This window comes from Gorilla gorilla, chromosome 4 (genome assembly GCF_029281585.2).
Source record: "Gorilla gorilla gorilla isolate KB3781 chromosome 4, NHGRI_mGorGor1-v2.1_pri, whole genome shotgun sequence".
Taxonomy (NCBI): Eukaryota; Metazoa; Chordata; class Mammalia; order Primates; family Hominidae; genus Gorilla; species Gorilla gorilla.
In genome coordinates, this window is record NC_073228.2 from 142,670,233 (window position 1) to 142,688,287 (window position 18,055).

The 18,055-nt window shown below is 39.1% G+C and overlaps 1 protein-coding gene across 4 annotated transcripts in view; it reads left to right on the forward strand.

Annotated features, from left to right (window-relative positions):
• CTNNA1 (catenin alpha 1) overlaps positions 1-18,055 on the forward strand; it is a 176,918-nt gene that overhangs the window by 26,247 nt on the left and 132,616 nt on the right. For all 4 annotated transcript variants that reach the window (XM_031010998.3, XM_055389134.2, XM_063705911.1 and 1 more), the window contains 2 exons: positions 760-866; positions 2,020-2,215. In XM_031010998.3, coding sequence (XP_030866858.2) covers positions 762-866; positions 2,020-2,215 — 301 coding nt within the window. In that variant the 5' untranslated portion in view covers positions 760-761. The remainder of the gene's footprint in view (positions 1-759; positions 867-2,019; positions 2,216-18,055) is intronic.

Below are 18,055 nucleotides of genomic sequence, written 5' to 3' on the forward strand. Positions count from 1 at the left end.
ATGAAGTGAAGCATACCTTTTAGATACTACTATACCATGAATGTTGTGGAGTAGGAAAACTCAGGATCTTCTGTACTCGTTTTTGAAGCAATGTCTTTGAAAGTAGCTTTCGGCTGGGTGCGGTGGCTCACGCCTATAATCCCAGCACTTTGGGAGGCCGAGGCAAGTGGATCATGAGGTCAGGAGATTGAGACCATCATATCCTGGCTAACACGGTGAAACCCGGTCTCTACTAAAAATGCAAAAAAATTAGCCAGGCGTGGTGGCGGGCCCCTGTAGTCACAGCCACTTGGGAGGCTGAGGCCGGAGAATGGCGTGAACCCTGGAGGCGGAGCTTGCAGTGAGCTGAGATCGCACCACTGCCCTCCAGCCTGGGTGAAAGAGCAAGACTCTGTCTCAAAAAAAAAAGAAAGTAGCTTTCATTCACTTTAGCTTTTCATCTTGTTTCTAAAGGTGGGGCAGATAAAGTGAGTAGGAACTGAGGTAGGAAGTCTTGGTGCTAGAGAAGCCCAAAGGGAAACATTCTGTGTGTTTGGGAATGCCCTCTTGTAGTACCCCTCCTATTTGTAAGCCTGAAATCATTAAATATTAAGAGGTTGTAAGGTTTACTGGGTCTTCATGTGTAGGCTAGTTAGAATTTTTTCATCTATAGTGAATATAGCTTTCCTGATGCAAAAGTCCCAAAGTAGGAGAAGATTTGTTACATATTTCATGTTTGTGTTTGATGTTTGCCTGACTGACTTTTTGTTTCTTATTTAGAGATGACTGCTGTCCATGCAGGCAACATAAACTTCAAGTGGGATCCTAAAAGTCTAGAGATCAGGACTCTGGCAGTTGAGAGACTGTTGGAGCCTCTTGTTACACAGGTAAGAATCTGAAAACACAAATACATTGTAATATGGTTCTGTAGCACAGGCCTGGGTAACAACCATAAGAGCAAGGTTATTTAGTTCAAAGCCTTAATTCCAGTACTTGAGTTTAGGTGACAGTTCTTAGATGATTTGAATATTGATGCATGGGTTTAGTTAACCCTTGAGAACGCTGCTGCTGTCGTTTTTTTCAGTCTTATTGCTAGTAACTGGGGTCCGTGGTATGTAGTGCAACTTTGCAAATGTTTGTGCTTTGCAGATACTTCACCTTTCTTCAGAGGGGAAACCCAAGAAAGGTGGAGTCTGGATCCTTGATTGTTAAGGTCTCTCACTCTGCTTAACACACCTTTCATTGTGTGGGATTAATTAGCAGGTAATTCAACTTGAGGGTTTAGGTTTGGTATGCTACAAATGTCACAATGTTAGGGTAGTTCATAAACTGTTAGCAACTAGCTGTGTACTTTTAGTGTTTCGCAATAGTATGTCTATTGTTTGTATGTGAGAGATTCAGAGAGAGAGAGAGAGAGAGAGAAAATGAGTCTTGTTTGGCAAATTTACACTATAACATATCTTCATCATCTTTAACCTAGAGATCATCTGGTATGATGTGTATTAATGATGGTAATGTTCTAGGACATAAAGCTTCATCACTGTAGGCTTCTTTGGGCAATCATTCGTTTATTGGGACCTTTACTAATTGCTGAGATTTGTGTGAATAAACTGTCAAAAGACTTCAGAAGCAAATTATCTTAAAATGTTTTGCAAAGTTTGAAAACAGTGGCAGTGTGATCTCCAGATAAAACTAAGTTCATTGTTAACCTCTTTCTGGAACATCTTGGTGACATGTAGTAGAGACATCTAACTTGTCTCTAATCATTTTTTAATTTGTAAAATCAAACTAAAAACCTAATGATCATATTTGAGAAATTAAAATATGTGTTAAATAATTCTATACACATTGAGAAAGCTGAATTATTTTGGAAATTAAATATAGCATCATTGCTGTATATCTTAAATATGGGGAATTGTATGTTAATGTTCAGTGGAATCTCGTGATTTTTTTAAAGAATAACTTAATCTTGCTGTCTTTAAAGATATTAGTTTGTCATTTTAATTGACTCCAGTTTAATGTTAAAAATGAAACTTTTAGGTTACAACCCTTGTAAACACCAATAGTAAAGGGCCCTCTAATAAGAAGAGAGGTCGTTCTAAGAAGGCCCATGTTTTGGCTGCATCTGTTGAACAAGCAACTGAGAATTTCTTGGAGAAGGGGGATAAAATTGCGAAGGAGAGCCAGTTTCTCAAGGAGGAGCTTGTGGCTGCTGTAGAAGATGTTCGAAAACAAGGTAGGTCATTACTGCTTTTTAGGTAAAGAGAGTCAGGCCTTTCTAGAAAATCAGTGTTTGAAGATTTTTTTTGTGGTCAGTATTCTCATTCTTATGCTTGCCAATTGCTCAGTAACTTACTTAGTTATTGGAGATGTATTAAGTTGGACTGGCTCATTTTAATTCTCATTCTTATGCTTGCCAGTTGCTCAGTAACTTAGTTATTAGAGATGTATTAAGTTGGACTGGCTCATTTTAATCATGAGAGATGCTTGCAGAGGGACATCTGGAGAATCTGAATCCACTTCTCTTGGGTATTTCAAGTAATAGTTAAGTCTTAGAAATGTAACACAATTTGATAGGAAACAAATGGGACTGAAGTTTACTTTTCATCCTGTGTAATACTTCTTTTTAGTTCATGCTGAAGAGATGGGTGTGATAAAATGGAAAAATATCTACCTACTCTGAAAATACTCTAGAAATTGTCCTATTGTATCAGAAGAGTATGTTAAATCAGCCATGCATATTTGCACTGGTTGGAGCTTGACATAAATCTGGGTATAAAGGAATCATGTTTTGGGAAATTCAGAATTGATAAAAAGTAAAATGGGAACCCACAGTTTACTAATAATTAATGCTAGAAAAATTGTCCTTATTATGTTACAAATGTGGAAGGAAGACTTTAAATACTGAAGATAAACTTCTTGAAACCTGCAGTTTTTATTTTTGGTAGAGATGGGGTTTCACTAGTTGCCCAGGCTGGTCTCAAACTCCCAAGCTCAAACAATCTGCCTGCCTCGGCCTGCCAAAGTGCTGGGATTGCAGGCATGAGCCACAGTGCCCGGCCTTGAAACCTGTAGTTGTGTGTTCCAGTCGGAGAATTTCAACAATGATGTAGGTTTTTTAGGTTATTGGATATCAGCTAAGGTAAATCGAGCCCTGCTATTTACAGGTGCTTTACTAACCCTTGGGAGAACTTCATAGATCTTTCGTGCCTGATGGTAGATTGCATAGTCCAGAGTCTTATGTCAAATTCATCCCTGTGGCAGTACCCATAAATGGGCAGTGCCTTAGATGGAGATAACATCTCCAATTGTTTTCTGAATTTGTGAACAAATAACCTTCAATGGTAAATATTTTTTCAGTTTTCAGGCTGAAGATAAATATTTCTAATACTGAAAATGATGAAATTATTAGAATTCCACAGTACTAATTAGGCAGGTATATTAGTTTCCTAGGGCTTCTATAACATAAATTATTACAAGCTTGATGGCTTAGAATAATAGAAATTTATTCTCTCAACATTCTGAAGGCCAGAAATCTGAAATCAAGGTGTTGGCAGGCTTGATTCCTTGTTGGGACTTAGGAAGAATCTGTGGATGCCTCTTTCCTAGCTTCTGGTGGTTGCCAGCAATTCTTAGCATTCCTTGGCTTGCAGACACATTACTCCAGTCTCTGCCTTTGTTATCATATACTTTTCTTTTTTTGTGTCTCTGTGTCCAAGTTTCTCTCTTCTTATAAGGACATCAACCATTGAATTAGGGCCCACCTTAATCCAGTACAACCTCATCGTAACTTGATATCATCTGCAAAGACCCTGTTTCCAAATAAAGTTACATTCACAGGTTCCAGGTGGACATGAATTTTTGGGCAATGCTATTCAACCCAGTACAGTGAGTTTTGAATTAATTTATTTTAAAGTAGTTTAATGGTCCAGTTCAGGACAGTTTTTGAGCTTGCTGTTGAGGAAATCAGGCTATTACTTAATTGTATTCTGTGGTACATTCTCCTCCCCAGCCCTTCTTGTCTTCTATAACGAAACTCACAATTATATTAACAGATGAGTTTGGGCAAGTGTTTGCTGGCTCTAGTGACTGACGTTTCTTTTCTTTTCTTTCTTTTTTTGAGTTGGAGTCTTGCTCTGTCTCCCAGGCTGGGATGCAGTGGTGCGATCTTGGCTCACCGCAACCTCTACCTCCTGGGTTCAAGCGATTCTTCTGCCTCAGCTTCCCAAGTAGCTGGGATTACAGGCATATGCCACCACACCCAGCTAATTTTTGTATTTTTAGTATAGTATAGTATAGTATAGTATAGTATAGTATAGTATAGTATAGTATAGTATAGTATAGTATAGTATAGTATAGTATTGCCTTGTTGTCAGGCTCGTCTCGAACTCCTGACCTCAAGTGATCTGCTCGCCTTGGCCTCCCGAAGTGCTGGGATTACAGGCATGAGCCAGTGCGCCTGGCCACATTTATTTTTAAAATGCATTTAATTGTTGTAGGTAATTTTTAATTTGACTTTATATGTTTCTTATTTCAGAAGTTTCTCCAGTGCAAATATGTAGCAATCATGGTATAATATACATTCCCTGCTCCCCAAACCCCCCACAATTTTGAATGCATATCTGAATTGCTTTTGTTATTTTTGTTTGTATATGATAATCTTTTATGTGGTTCTGAATCATAAGGACTTTTCTGTCCTAGTCCACTTTTGCAATTATTTATTATCATGACCTGTCCACCATAATTTGCCTTCTCTTTGGAAAAAAAGAGCCAAAACCAAAATATAACTTCCTCCCATCATCATTATTGCATCAGATATGAAAAGCTGAAATGCCTTACTTTTTTCTTTGGAGAATCTTAACATGGTGATAAGATCTCTTTTCTATCATAAATAGAACAAAATACATATTACAAAAATGTGAAGCACAGATTGCTTAATCAACTGAGACTTGTTGGCTATGTCGTTGAAGCCATTTACTCATCGTTTGAAACCCTGTAGTGGTGTTAATAGATCTGCAGATTCTTTGGACACCCCTCCCTTAAAAAAAAATAGAGCCTAACCCTTGAACATGGGTTGAACTTAGTGATTCCTACAATGACTAGAATGTGGTAGAAGTGGTGCTATTTACTTTGGGAACAAAGTTATAAAAATGGGGCCGTATCCACTCCACTTTTTCTCATGGATTTTTCTGTCTGGGGGAAGCTGGCTGCTATGTCTTGAGTGCACTCAGGAGGTCCTGTGGAGAAGAACTGAAGTCTCCAACCATCAGTCAGCACACATTTGTCAAGCATGTGAGTGAACCACCTAGGAAGCAGATCCTCCACCTCCAGTCAAGTTTCAGACAACATCAGTCCTGACCAACCCCAAATCCCTGACCCATAGAAAACTCTGGGAGTTAATAATTGTTCTAAGCTGCCACCTCTTGGAATTTCTTAGGCAGCAAAAGAAAATTTATACAAACACTTTTCCCTGCCCTGGCTTCAGTGGTCCTGAGCATTTACGTAAAACCCTGACCTAACTTTTCTGAATTTTTCTGATAAATAAAAATATGCCATCCACTGAAACACTTAATTTTTAAAGGATTTTTAAGATGTCTTTGTTCTGAATCAGTGTTGACGTTGTTTAGGATGGGGGTTGGCAAATTTCTTCTAGAAGGCCAGGTAATAAGTATTTTTGGCTTTTCTGATCATAAGGGCTCTGGGCTGGGTGCGATGGCTCACGCCTGTAATCCCAGCACTTTGGGAGGCCCAGGTGGGCGGATCACGAGGTCAGGAGATGAAAACTATCCTGGCTAACACGGTGAAACCCCGTCTCTACTAAAAATACAAAAAATTAGCCGAGCGTGGTGGTGGGCACCTGTAGACCCAGCTGAGGCAGGAGAATGGCGTGAACCTGGGAGGCGGAGCTGGCAGTGAGCTGAGACCGTGCCACTGCACTCCAGCCTGGGTGACAGAGCGAGACTCCGTCTCCAAAAAAAAAAAAAAAAAAAAAAAAAAAAGGTCTCTGTTGAAACTATTAATATTCAGCTCTGCTGTTGTATTGGGAAGCAGCTATAGACAAGATATAAAGAAATGGTCATGGGGGATGGCTGTGTTCTAATAACATTTAGAAAAATTACAGGCTGTAGTTTGCTAACCCTGATCTAGGGTTTTCCCAGACTGTTAAAGATATGAGCTTACTGTCTTCAAAAAGATAGTTATTTATGTGTTTATTTATTATACTTTTGAGCCAAAAATTAGACCTTCTGTATCTTTGGGTTTGTACATGTCCATTGCTTCCCGTGCAATCATAATAACCAAAAATTGGAATGTACACAGTTTTTGATGTGTAACTTTCTTTTTGTGTTAGACCCTGATTACATAAATAATGAATATGCACATTTGTGAGTATACTAAAATTTCACCATAATGCTGTAAGTGATGTTAAAAAAATTCACGTACATAAAAACAGGATCATTTGACTTCAAGGCTAATGAAATGGTCAGGTGAGCCACGTGTGGTGGATAGGAGCCAGTCACCAATTGCATGGCTTCCAAATCTCTGTGATCGTAGTTTAATTGTACTACTAATCTGCTTCGTTTTTGAGTAGCTACCTTATATAGGCAGAGGTGTACATATGCCTCTTAGATGTGCTCTTTTCTTATTTTAGGATCCTGTTTACCTCCCATATCCCCCCATCCTTATTAGATCAATCTTACCTTTGTACTTTTTTGTCTTAGCGCTTATCACAGTGGTAATTTAAGTTGGTTGCCTTTTCCTCTCCACGCTTCAGCAGTGCAGGTTCTGTGCTGGTCTGGTGACCATTCTGTTTGTATCTGTGATAGTACCTGGTCTGTGATAGGCACTTAAATGTTTGAGTAAGATAATTGATTATTCTCCGAGAAGTACAGTAAGAGAAAATGCTCTTTTCTCAAAATTTAAAGTGTGTTTTCCTTTCCAGTGCCAAATGTAAATGCATGGGTAGGGGTGGAGAATCTTATGGTTTTTTTTAAAAATTGAGATATAATTTCACATACCATAAAAATCACCCATTTAAAGTATATAATGCAGTGTTTTTTAGGGTATTCAGAGTTGTACAGCTATCACCATGATCTAATTCCAGGACATTTTTATCATCCCCCAAAAGAAACCTCATACCCATTAGCAGACATTCCCCATACATGTACATTTTAACAGTAGATAAAGAGTAGCAGCTGCCTTGTGGTACATAAATGTATTTTATGAATCCTTGAATAGGGCTCTGACCAGAAAAAGAAGGCTCTTAAGCCGGATAGGGGACTTTCAGGGGACAGAGATGAGAAGACCTAAATGAAGCTTTTTTGAAAAAGGAGAGACATTATGAACAGAGGCCCATTAATGTTAAATTTGAAGTGGAGTGATGAGAAACAGCTTCTTACTAGAACAGTGTTTTATAATCCATTAGCCACAATTTATACTTGGATCTCAAAGGCCAGGATCAGTATTATTGCTACTTCTGTAGCTTCTTCCCTATAGCTCATGGGCATTTCTGGGTCAGTGAAGGGGGAGAAGACCCAAAGAAACTGAAATCCACCTTTTTGTATTCCTGCACTGCTTCTAATCATATTTTGCTCAGTTAAGGGGCCAAATAGATTATTCGTGCACGGAGCAACAGTAGATTTCCCAGGAAGAAGCTTGTGTCAGGGAAATATGAGTGAGGAATGGGCTGGTTGATAGTGTGTGGTCCCTGAGGGGGAGATGATATTCTAGCACATAGGAGGCTGTTTTTCCTGTTTTTTCCCCCCACAGAGCTTATAATGATACATGAATACGAAAAATAATTAATAGCATGAGTGGCAGAGGAATGGGAGGATAAGCATGGGATTGGGAAAGTTAACTAAAGGTATTTGAGCTTGCACTGGATCTTGAAAGGTAGAAAAAGGGAGCAGGAGGAAACTCATCCAGGTAAGAAAAATAGACTGTGCAAGGTGGGCATGAGGAACAGTGAGGTCCCTGGCTGGAGGTGGGTGCTAGTCATGTTGAGCACTGCTGGCAGGGGAGGTTTTTGTTTTGTTTTGTTTTTTGAGATGGAGTCTTGCTCTGTCGTCCAGGCCGGAATGCAGTGGTGGTATCTTGGCTCGCTGCAACCTTCGCCTCCTGGGTTCAAGCAATTCTCCTGCCTCAGCCTCCCGAGTAGCTGGGACTACAGGCATGTGCCACCACACCTGGCTAATTTTTGTATTTTTAGTAGAGGTGGGGTTTTACCATATTGGCCAGGCTGGTCTCAAACTCCTGACCTCGTGATTCACCCACCTCGGCCTCCTAAAGTGTTAGGATTACAGGCGTGAGCCACCGCATCCGGCTGCAGGAGAGGTTTAATCTAGTTTGGAGCATATTTAGAGGGTGGCTTGGAATGCCATGTGGCATTACATGGTTCAGGTCCCATATGCTTGAATGTATCAAGTGACACAGGACTCACTCACTACCTCAAGGAGGAGCTCTTTCCAGTATTGGTTTGTGTTTATTTTAAAAGCTTTTTTTTCCCCTTAGAAATTGAAATTTGTCTCTTGAATTTTCTTCCTGTTTTAAGAAGTTCCACCATCTGGGCAATACAGAATATGAGGAAAAGTGGAGTTTTTGCAGGGAGATTAGTGTTAGCTGTGTGCAGGAAGGGTTAAAGTGGTTGGTAGACAGCCCAGAGGTAGGACCTAGAGTCTGGAGATGACCATAGTAGTGGGGAGTGAAATGGAGCTGTGCAGGAAGGGACTGCTATAACAGAATTGATGGAAAGAGAGAATTGGCCAGTTGTCATGCATGTTAACTGCCAGCAGGGCCTGTGCAAGTAGCTGATCTTTTCAATAGGTAAAACTAAGGGACCTGGTATGTGAAAAGTTGTAGTAATTTATTTTCCTGTGACTTGAGGCATTTAGGGTGGTGTTGAGGCAGCATGTGCTGCTAAGAACCTGTGTTCTTACAGGTGTAAAATGCTGCCTTTTAAAATTTTGCATTATTTGCTTGTAATGGATGTCAAACCTTATTTTGTGTTCATTAATCACACGTATTAATGTTTATTAATACATCTGAAACATGGTATTTGTGTGAGTTCCTACGGCAATGATAAGTATTGATAAACATTAGTGCTCCTTTCTCTGTTGATTTGTCGAAGCCCTGTTATTTTTCTTTTTAATTGGAATTCCACCAAGTTTTCAAAAATTGAGACATGGCTCATTGGGCTGGAGATGCTGATCTTTTAGATTTCTCTTTACTAATCTAATGGCATAGCAGAGGTTAAATTACCTTGGAGTAGAAAATCAAGAAATGATTGTGTATGTCTGTAATTTTGGTTTTAATGGTAGGACAAGATTATGGTAGTCTGGGAAAAGGTGATTGAGTGCTGCTGAACAGAGCAAAAGGATTGATTGTAGCTAAGTCTAGTGACTTACTGCCTGCCATTTGGTTTGACCTTCATTTTGTGACTATCATACCACTAACCACAGCCAGTCACCTCTCATGTATGTGTTGTTATTCTCATGGCAAACACCATGAAAACCTCTGGGTAATTCACTGCAGCCTCTTCTTCAGTGCTGAAAAAACATTTTATAGTGACAACTATACATCCTTTGTCCCCCAGATGGCCAGAAGGTGAAGATAGAGTAAGTTCTTTTACTAAATATTCCTGTCCATAAATAAAAAGCAGACATCTTAATGTTTGGCTTACAGTTTTTTCCCCTTTCATATCTATTTATGTTTAGACAGATTTGTCTTAAGATTTCTTTGAAACGTTTCTTTTTAGGTTTTGGCTTTCAGGTCATTCCATTTCAGGCAAACTTTGATACTGCGAATGCATTTTCCTTGAGTAGAAGATCTCAACTTACTGAAAGCAGTCAGTGTTGTTAAATACTAAATCTCAATCATTACATAAATCATCTTTTATGTAAAAAAATGTCGGCTGGGTGCGGTGGCTCATGTCTGTAATCCCAGCACTTTGGGAGGCCGAGGCGGGCAGATCACGAGGTCAGGAGATGAAGACCCTCCTGGCCAACATGGTGAAACCCTGTCTCTACTAAAATACAAAAAATTAGCCAGGCGTGGTGGCACGTGCCTGTAGTCCCAGCTACTTGGGAGGCTGAGGCAGGGGAATTGCTTGAGCCCGGGAGGCAGAGGTTGCAGTGAGCTGAGATTGCACCGCTGTGCTCCAGTCTGGAGACAGAGCAAGACTCCGTCTCAAAAAAAAAAAAAAAAAAAAAAAAAGGGTCTTGTTAGTTTTAGAACAAGAAAGGAATATTTATTGTCTGCTAACACAATAGTTAAAATCTGTGAGTTTGCAAGCATCTGGGTAATCTTAGTACCTATAGTTGATTTGTGAGCATACTCTAATGGTACTTGTTTTCTCAGCTTTTTTTTTTTTTTTAGAGAGGCAATTACTGTTCATTGTAGCTGTTCTTATTTTTTTAAATTTTTATTTTTTATTATACTTTAAGTTCTAGGGTACATGTGCACAGCATGCAGGTTTGTTACATATGTATACGTGTGCTATGTTGGTGTGCTGCACTCATTCTCAGCTTTTTTTAAATCTTTAAAGCATGAAATTACCCAGTCGTATAAAACTGAGGGTCTCTTAGGGCATTGTTATAAAGAAAGGATGGAAAATGAGAGTTCTTAATTGATGTTAATGGAAAGACATTCTTTTATTTATCTCAGTAATTGTGTATAACTGTGTAGTGAAGCTAAGGACATAGATGCCATCTTCCTTGGTACAGCTTGAATAATTTGTATATAGGGAGAAAAAATGTATACACACATGTATGTGTATGTGTATATATACATAGTTCACTGTGAATCTTGGCAAGGCAGTTTTCAGAAAAATAATGTATTTCATCCCTGACAAAAGGTTATTGAGCACAAGCTGTCAGGCTCTTGAGGCATGATTTTCTCCCTGGCAACTGACTAGAGTCAAGATTGAAGGAGGCGAAAATTGGTCTCCTGTCCAGTGCAGATGCTGACAGCTTCAGACTGATGTACCCACATCTACTATAGGCAGCCTGGAAGATAGATGTTAAAAGACAGATGTGATTAGGACAAAGCAAGTATCAGTGACTGTTTTAAGTAGAGTTTGAGACGTAGACAGGAGGCAGAATGGAATCTGGGTTTGCTGGGTTCATGATGTGAAGACTTAAAACATAGCTTTGAAGAGCATTGTGTGGGTGTGTGTGAGAGAGATTGCATTTTAATTTGTCTGATCTGGTTAGTGTGGTTTTAATCGGGTTGAGATCATGAGCTTGATCTCACATATGGGCTCTTTAATTTTTCACAAGAGAAAAATGACAAGTGTTCCTACTTTGGAATGTTGAGTATGGATTTCAAAAAGTGTTAATGATGCTCTGGAAGAGCAGTAGCTGGGAAACATTCAACATTTTGAAAAAGATTAAAGTTAAGTTAATTAGCTTTTCAGATTAGTACAATAACTTTATTAAAACTAGCAAGAAATCAGCTGATTTTTTTCTCATATTCTTCCTTTGAGTTCTGGCTTCTCATTTGTTATCTTACCTTTTCCCCTTGTTGTCTTAGAATTTTCATCCTGTTTTCTCCTCTTATTTTTGTGGATGTCTCTTTTCATGTGATCCCATTGTGGCTTGGTCTTTTGTTAGAAGTGCTCCCACTCCAATTCCTACCTTTCAGATGTTCCTGAAGACTGTAATTAATTTAAAAATTGTTATTGACCCCATTCCTTCAGTCTCACCATTTAATCCATTTTTTCTTGTTCTTCATTTAACTTGAGCAGGAAAAGCAAAATATAAATTCTGAAAAATCATTAGCTGGTTGTCATCTGGGAATTTTATGTCTTAAAGTTGTCTGCCTGACTTAAACTATAAGTCTTTAGGGCAGAGGCTATATTTTCTTTGACTTGGGATGTGTCAAGGATGCTGTCTGCTTCTGGATCACTACCCTTGTGTGAGCATATGCTGCTTTGCAGAGACTTGTGTTCTGCTGTAGCCAGCTTGGAATTGAGGAAAGAAGAGTGAAGTTATTACATTCTAATGTCATTTTGAAGTGGTTCATTTTTTCCCCTTTTATTAAAAAGTCTGTCTTGTTAAGCTCACAAAAATAAATAACACTAACCAGGATAATAATATTTATGAGTTACAGTGGGTAATATTACTGCCTTAATATATTTGTACAGTCAGTGTAGCTGAGGAAGTTATTTTAGGTATTAAAATTTTAGTTTTGGCATGACTTCAACCATGATGTTGCAGTAACATGATTTCTACTAGTTAATTTCTTAAGAAAGTGATTCTAAGTTGAAATGCATGTTATGCATTTATTTGAATGTGTAATCAGGAAGTAAGTGCCTCTCTTTGGAGTGTTTCTGAATAGCAGCAGGGCACACTTGAATTAGTAAGGAAAATGAGAACATGAATATGTGTGTTACTTTAACTTTTTTTTAAATCCATTCTGTCTGTCAACTGGAAAAAGAAATTTCAAAGCTTCTTTCCTTACCCTCAGGGGATGGGGAAGGGGGGGAAGTTAAGAGGTTTTCTAGGCTTGCTCTGATTCAGATGGGCTTATAGTATTTAAATAACTTCATATTAAATGTTTATTTCCTGGGTTGATTTTTTTTTTTTTTTTTTTTTAAGACGGAGTCTTGTTCTGTCGCCCAGGCTGAAGTGCAGTGGTGCAATCTCGGCTCACTGCAACCTCCGCCTCCCGGGTTCAAGTGATTCTCCTGCCTCAGCCTCCCAAGTAGCTGGGATTGCCAGCACCCGCCACCATGCCTGGCTAATTTTGTATTTTTAGTAGAGACAGGGTTTTGGCATGTTGGCCAGGCTGGTCTTGAACTCCTGACCTCAGGTGATCGGCCTGCCTTGGCCTCCCAAAGTGCTGGGATTACAGGCATGAGCCACCGGGCCTGGCCTCTTTTCTTTCAAAAGATAAACAGTTGTGTGGATTTAAAAAAAAAAACAAAAAAACAACTGCATCCCAGAAGGTTCTCTTAAGGCATCTGTCAGGGATTCTTTGAGTTATTCTCAGTTTATCTGTACTTACAGGGATATCATCTAGGGGTCTGTTTTTACCAAATATCCCTCCTTGATAAATGGAAGGCTTGATTGAGAAGATTAAAGTGTTTTATTCAGGATCGTCCTCATGTCATAGGGCACGTGGGTTATGCCAAATATATACTACCATTTGGTTCCTTCTTATAAGGGCTGTGTTATGAAGTCTATTATTCTTTGCATCTGTATTGCCAGTTTGCATCTATATTGACAATTGTGGAAAATATTTTATTACCAGATCATAGAAAATGAATTAAAATTTGGCTGGGTGGGAGTGGTGGGACATGGGGATGGGATGGGGTAGGAAACATGTATTAACTTTGGATTATCTTGAAGTTAGGAGATAATTTTGTGAAGTCTTGGTCCTGTTATTTTATTATGTTGTAAAGTGAAAGTTGGTGGAATAACAGATGAAAATAGTTATCAGGCCCACGCCTGTAATTCCAGCACTTTGGGAGGCTGAGGCAGGTAGATCACCTGAGGTCAGGAGTTCGAGACCAGCCTGACCAACATGGTGAAACTCTGTCTCTACTGAAAATACAAAAATTAGCCAGATGTGGTAGCACTCGCCTGTAGCCCCATCTACTCAAGTGGCTGAGGTGGGAGAATCACTTGAACTCGGGAGGTGAAGCTTGCAATAAGCCAAGGTTGCGCCACTGCACACCACCACCACCCTAGGTGAAGGAGTGAGACTCTCAAAAAAAAAAAAAAAAAAAAAAGAGCTGGCCAGTCATGGTGGCTCATGCCTGTAATCCCAGCACTTTGGGAGGCCGAGGTGGGTGGATCACGAGGTCAGGGGTTTGAGACCAGCCTGACCAACATGGTGAAACCCCGTCTACTAAAAATATAAAAATTAGCTGGACGTGTTGGCGCACATCTGTAATCCCAGCTACTCTGGAGGCTGAGGCAGGAGAATGGCGTGAACCCGGGAGGTGGAGCTTGCAGTGAGCCTAGATCGCGCCACTGCACTCCAGCCTGAGCGACTAAGCGAGACTCCGTCTCAAAAAAAAAAAAAAGTAGTAGTTATATCTGAGAAGAAATAAAAGGTTTTAGATAGTTAAAATCATTTTGAGATAAAGAGAACAAAGTTACTTGAGCAAGGTTATCTGGGAAATCAGTGGGAGAAGGGAGAGTTGGAATTCCAAGTATGCTCATGAAACTGATCCTGAAATGAGTAATTTGAACATGTTTAAGATAGTTGATGGCGTCTAACTCTTCTCCTGGAAGCTTTTGTCATTTTAGCGCAGGGCTGTTTTTGCTGGTTTGCAGAAGCATATTCAGGTGAATGTCTTTAAAATCTCTTTTCTCTTTTGGATTTGGCAGTTGATAACAAACAATATGCTCCTGTAAAATGTTCTGTTTAAGAAATGCCTACCAAGGTCTGTGTAACCATTGAATCTTCTTCCCTGCAGCAACTCTACAGAAAATTTTAAAAATGAGATTGGGGCTACAGATACCCATTTATTTTACCACTTGGCTTACTCTTATTTTGGATAAAACCCCTCTAGTTAGCTGACTATATAAGCTTTTACAGAAAGATTTTGTAATATGTGCAAGTTTTACTTTTTCATTTTTGCATGAACTAGCAGCCATGGGATTTTTATACTTCAGAAAAAAGAAAATTTGAAGCCTGAGTTTTATTATCATACACACAAACTAAAGATATTGACATTTTTATCATTTAAAAACTTTTTTTATATAAAAGTATATTCACTATAGAAAGTAAAAATAAACAATAAACAATCACCCATCAGGCTGTACCACCTTACGATTAAGCTCTGTCGATATTTTGGTATGTGTTGGTTGTAGTGTTTACCATCCCATCCCTTCCCCGGGACATAAACACATTGTGATCTCCATTCTCACTGTGCAGTACAGATTGTTATATATCTGCTATTTAAAGTGGAAATGAAAATCATTTCCATTAATGAAGATACCTGGGTGGGGGCAGATTGTATAATTTATCGAAGATAAGCTGTTTTTCTCTACTGGGCTGGCAAAAATTTTTTTCTGGACCTTAAAGGTAGAAAGGTTCTGGTGAAGAAGCTGTTTAAAAGTATCCTTAGTATTATTTTGGGGAAGGAGATACAACTTTGCCCTATTTATTGAGGTTCCTTGGAGGACTTTTAGAGGCAGTAGAGATGTTTCCATAGCTGGATTTCTGAGCCATTACATTGTGGTTGGGAACCTTTCTTTTGTAGTATACTGTAGAATTTTGGGATGTGACACTGTAAATGGGATAGATGAGGAAGATGACCAGTTCCTGAGAACTGGAAGGAATCCCAGCTTGACTTGAGAACTTCTTTAAAACAAAATGAAACAAAACAAAACAAAAAAACTGCTAAAAAAAAAAAAATTAAAAAAAAGCAGTTGGAAAAACTTAAGGCACAGCAAGCTTTGGTTGTAGCTATTAGCACAAAAGGAACAATTATTACTACTTTCTGCACTACAGACAGTGGAGTGAAGGAAGCTCCCCTCATCCTTTACAGCTTCAACATTTAAAATTAAAAGCTAACATTTCCTCTGTCCTTTAGGAAACTTGCTATCATGACTTTATTTCTACAAAGGTAAGAAACAGCTGGTGTGTGGATAATGACATGTTCTAAATAGGTTTAAAAACTGGAAAAAGTTGATGGAAAAGTAGAAGGGGGCACAGAAGTATTTGTTGAGCTTTGCATATATTATTTCATTTAATTTTCAAAACAACTGAGTAAGGTATGGGAGATGTGTACTCATTTTACAGAAAAGAAAACAGCTAGAGATAAAACAACCCAAAGTAACACAGCTGCCAAATATCGAAGCTGGATTTAGACCCAGTTCCAATACCTTATTTCATCTACACCAAGTAGTGTTCTGGGAGAGAAGTAGTTATATTCATTAACATTACTTCATAGCATTCTTTGTTTTAAAGGAGCAGTGTAACAGGTTCAGGTTAAAACACACAAGCCTTTTGTTATTTTTTATCCATCACCCAAATATTTTCCAAGCCTATCCTTTCCCCGTAACTTTATAAAGTTTGGTTGCTTTCAGGGGAATTTACTCATGATATTTGATGCTTCAAAAACTTCGTGATTTTGTCTTCTCCTAATAAAGAATTGTGGGTTTTTTTGTTCATTTGTTTACTTTATAATTGCCCATTGTCTTTGTTTTAAACTCCAGAGGAACTTATTTTATTCCCAGCTCAGGAGAGAACATCAGGGGATGACAGATTTTATTTCATGGCAGATGGTACAGTAGTATTGAGTTCTCTTAAGTTTCATCTCCTTTGTTAGTAGATGTAGCGTAGTTGACTGGAAACAGCTGGGACAAAGTCAGGTTTTACAACCGTGCAATCTTGGATATATTTCCTGTCTACCTCAGTTTTCCCAGTTTGCCCTTTTGTGTGCAGAGAGCACTTTTGATATCTTATAAATTTACTCTAAACTAACAGGTATCTTTTTAAATTTTTAACTTTTTTAATTAAAAAAATTTTTTTTGAGATGGAGTCTTACTCTGTCACCCAGGCCACCGTGCCTGGCTAATTTTTTATTATTATTTTTTAGTAGTTCTGGTCTTGAACCCCTGATCTCAAGTAATCCCCTACCCTCAGCCTCCCAAAGTGCTGAGCCATCGTGCCCAGCCTTCTGCCACATTTTTTTTTTTTAGACAGAGTTTCGCTCTTGTTGCCCAGGCTGGAGTGCAGTGGCGTGACCTCGGTTCACTGCAACCTCTGCCTTCCGGGTTCAGGCAATTCTCCTGCCTCTGCCTCCTGAGTAGGTGGGATTACAGGCATGTGCCACCACGCCTGGCTAATTTTGTACTTTTAGTAGAGATGGGGTTTTGCCATGTTGGTCAGACTGGTCTCGAACTCCTGACTTCAGGTGATCCACCCACCTTGGCCTTCCAAAGTGCTGGGATTACGGGCGTGACCACCGTACCTGGCCGTCTTTTTTTATTTTTAGAGTTCTTTTAAGAGACATGAGAGATGGAGGAAAAAAAAAAAGTTGTTGATTCCTTTTTACAATTTTTTTAAGCAAGGTTTTGAGCATGGGTTCTTTTTACATTTAATTTTGAAATAAAACTTATTAAACATCTCAAGTTAGTCTTAGTGTCATTTTTTTTTTTTTATAAGGATGACCATTCAGAAGTTTGAGGACCTCGTTTTTAGCTGGGGGCTTATTTATATACTTGTTTATAGTTTTGCTGATGGAGAAAATGTGAATATTTTAACCCATCATACAGTGTGTTTCTGATGTATTTTTTCATTGCTAATAGTTTATGTTAGCCATGAAATTAAGGATTTGTCATTAGGGCTGTGAGCTAAAATAAATTAGAGTAGATGTAGATGTATGTATGTATGTATGTATGTATGTATGTATGTGTGTATGTGTGTATTTAGAGACAAGAGTCTTGCTCTGTCACCCAGTCTGGAGTGCAGTGGTGCCATCTCGGCTCACTGCAACCTCTGCCTCCTGGGTTCAATCGATTCTCGTGTCTCAGCCTCTCCAGTAGCTGGGATTACAAGTGCTCGCCACCACACCCAGCTAAATTTAGTATTTTTAGTAGAGACGGGGTTTTGCCATGTTGGCCAGGCTGGTTTTGAACTCCTGATAAATGAATTCAGCAGACCACTGTAAAAAAAGAAAATCCATGAAGCTGTAGCTGCTACAGCAGCAAGCATGAAAACCCTGCACTTTTTATGAAAATAATTTTATCTTGTGTTGAAAATGCAGCTTCTGTGTGGGTGCAGGGCTGCTATAAGAAAGGCATACCTATAGACTAGTAAGATTCGAGAAAAAGCAAAGTCATTATATGACAATTTAAAGCAAAAGGGAGGTGAAAGATCTAGAGTTGGAGAATTTAATGCCAGCAAGGGATGGTTTGATAATTTAAGAGAGATGTGGCTTTAAAAATGTCAAGGTAACAGGGGAAGCAGCTTCTGCTGACCAAGAGAAGGGTTCCCAAATGCCATTAAAAAGTGCAGCAGAAGGCCAGGTGCAGTGGCTCACACCTGTAATCCCAGCACTTTGGGAGGCCAAGGCAGGCAGATCACCTGAGGTCAGGAGTTCGAGACCAGCCTGACCAAC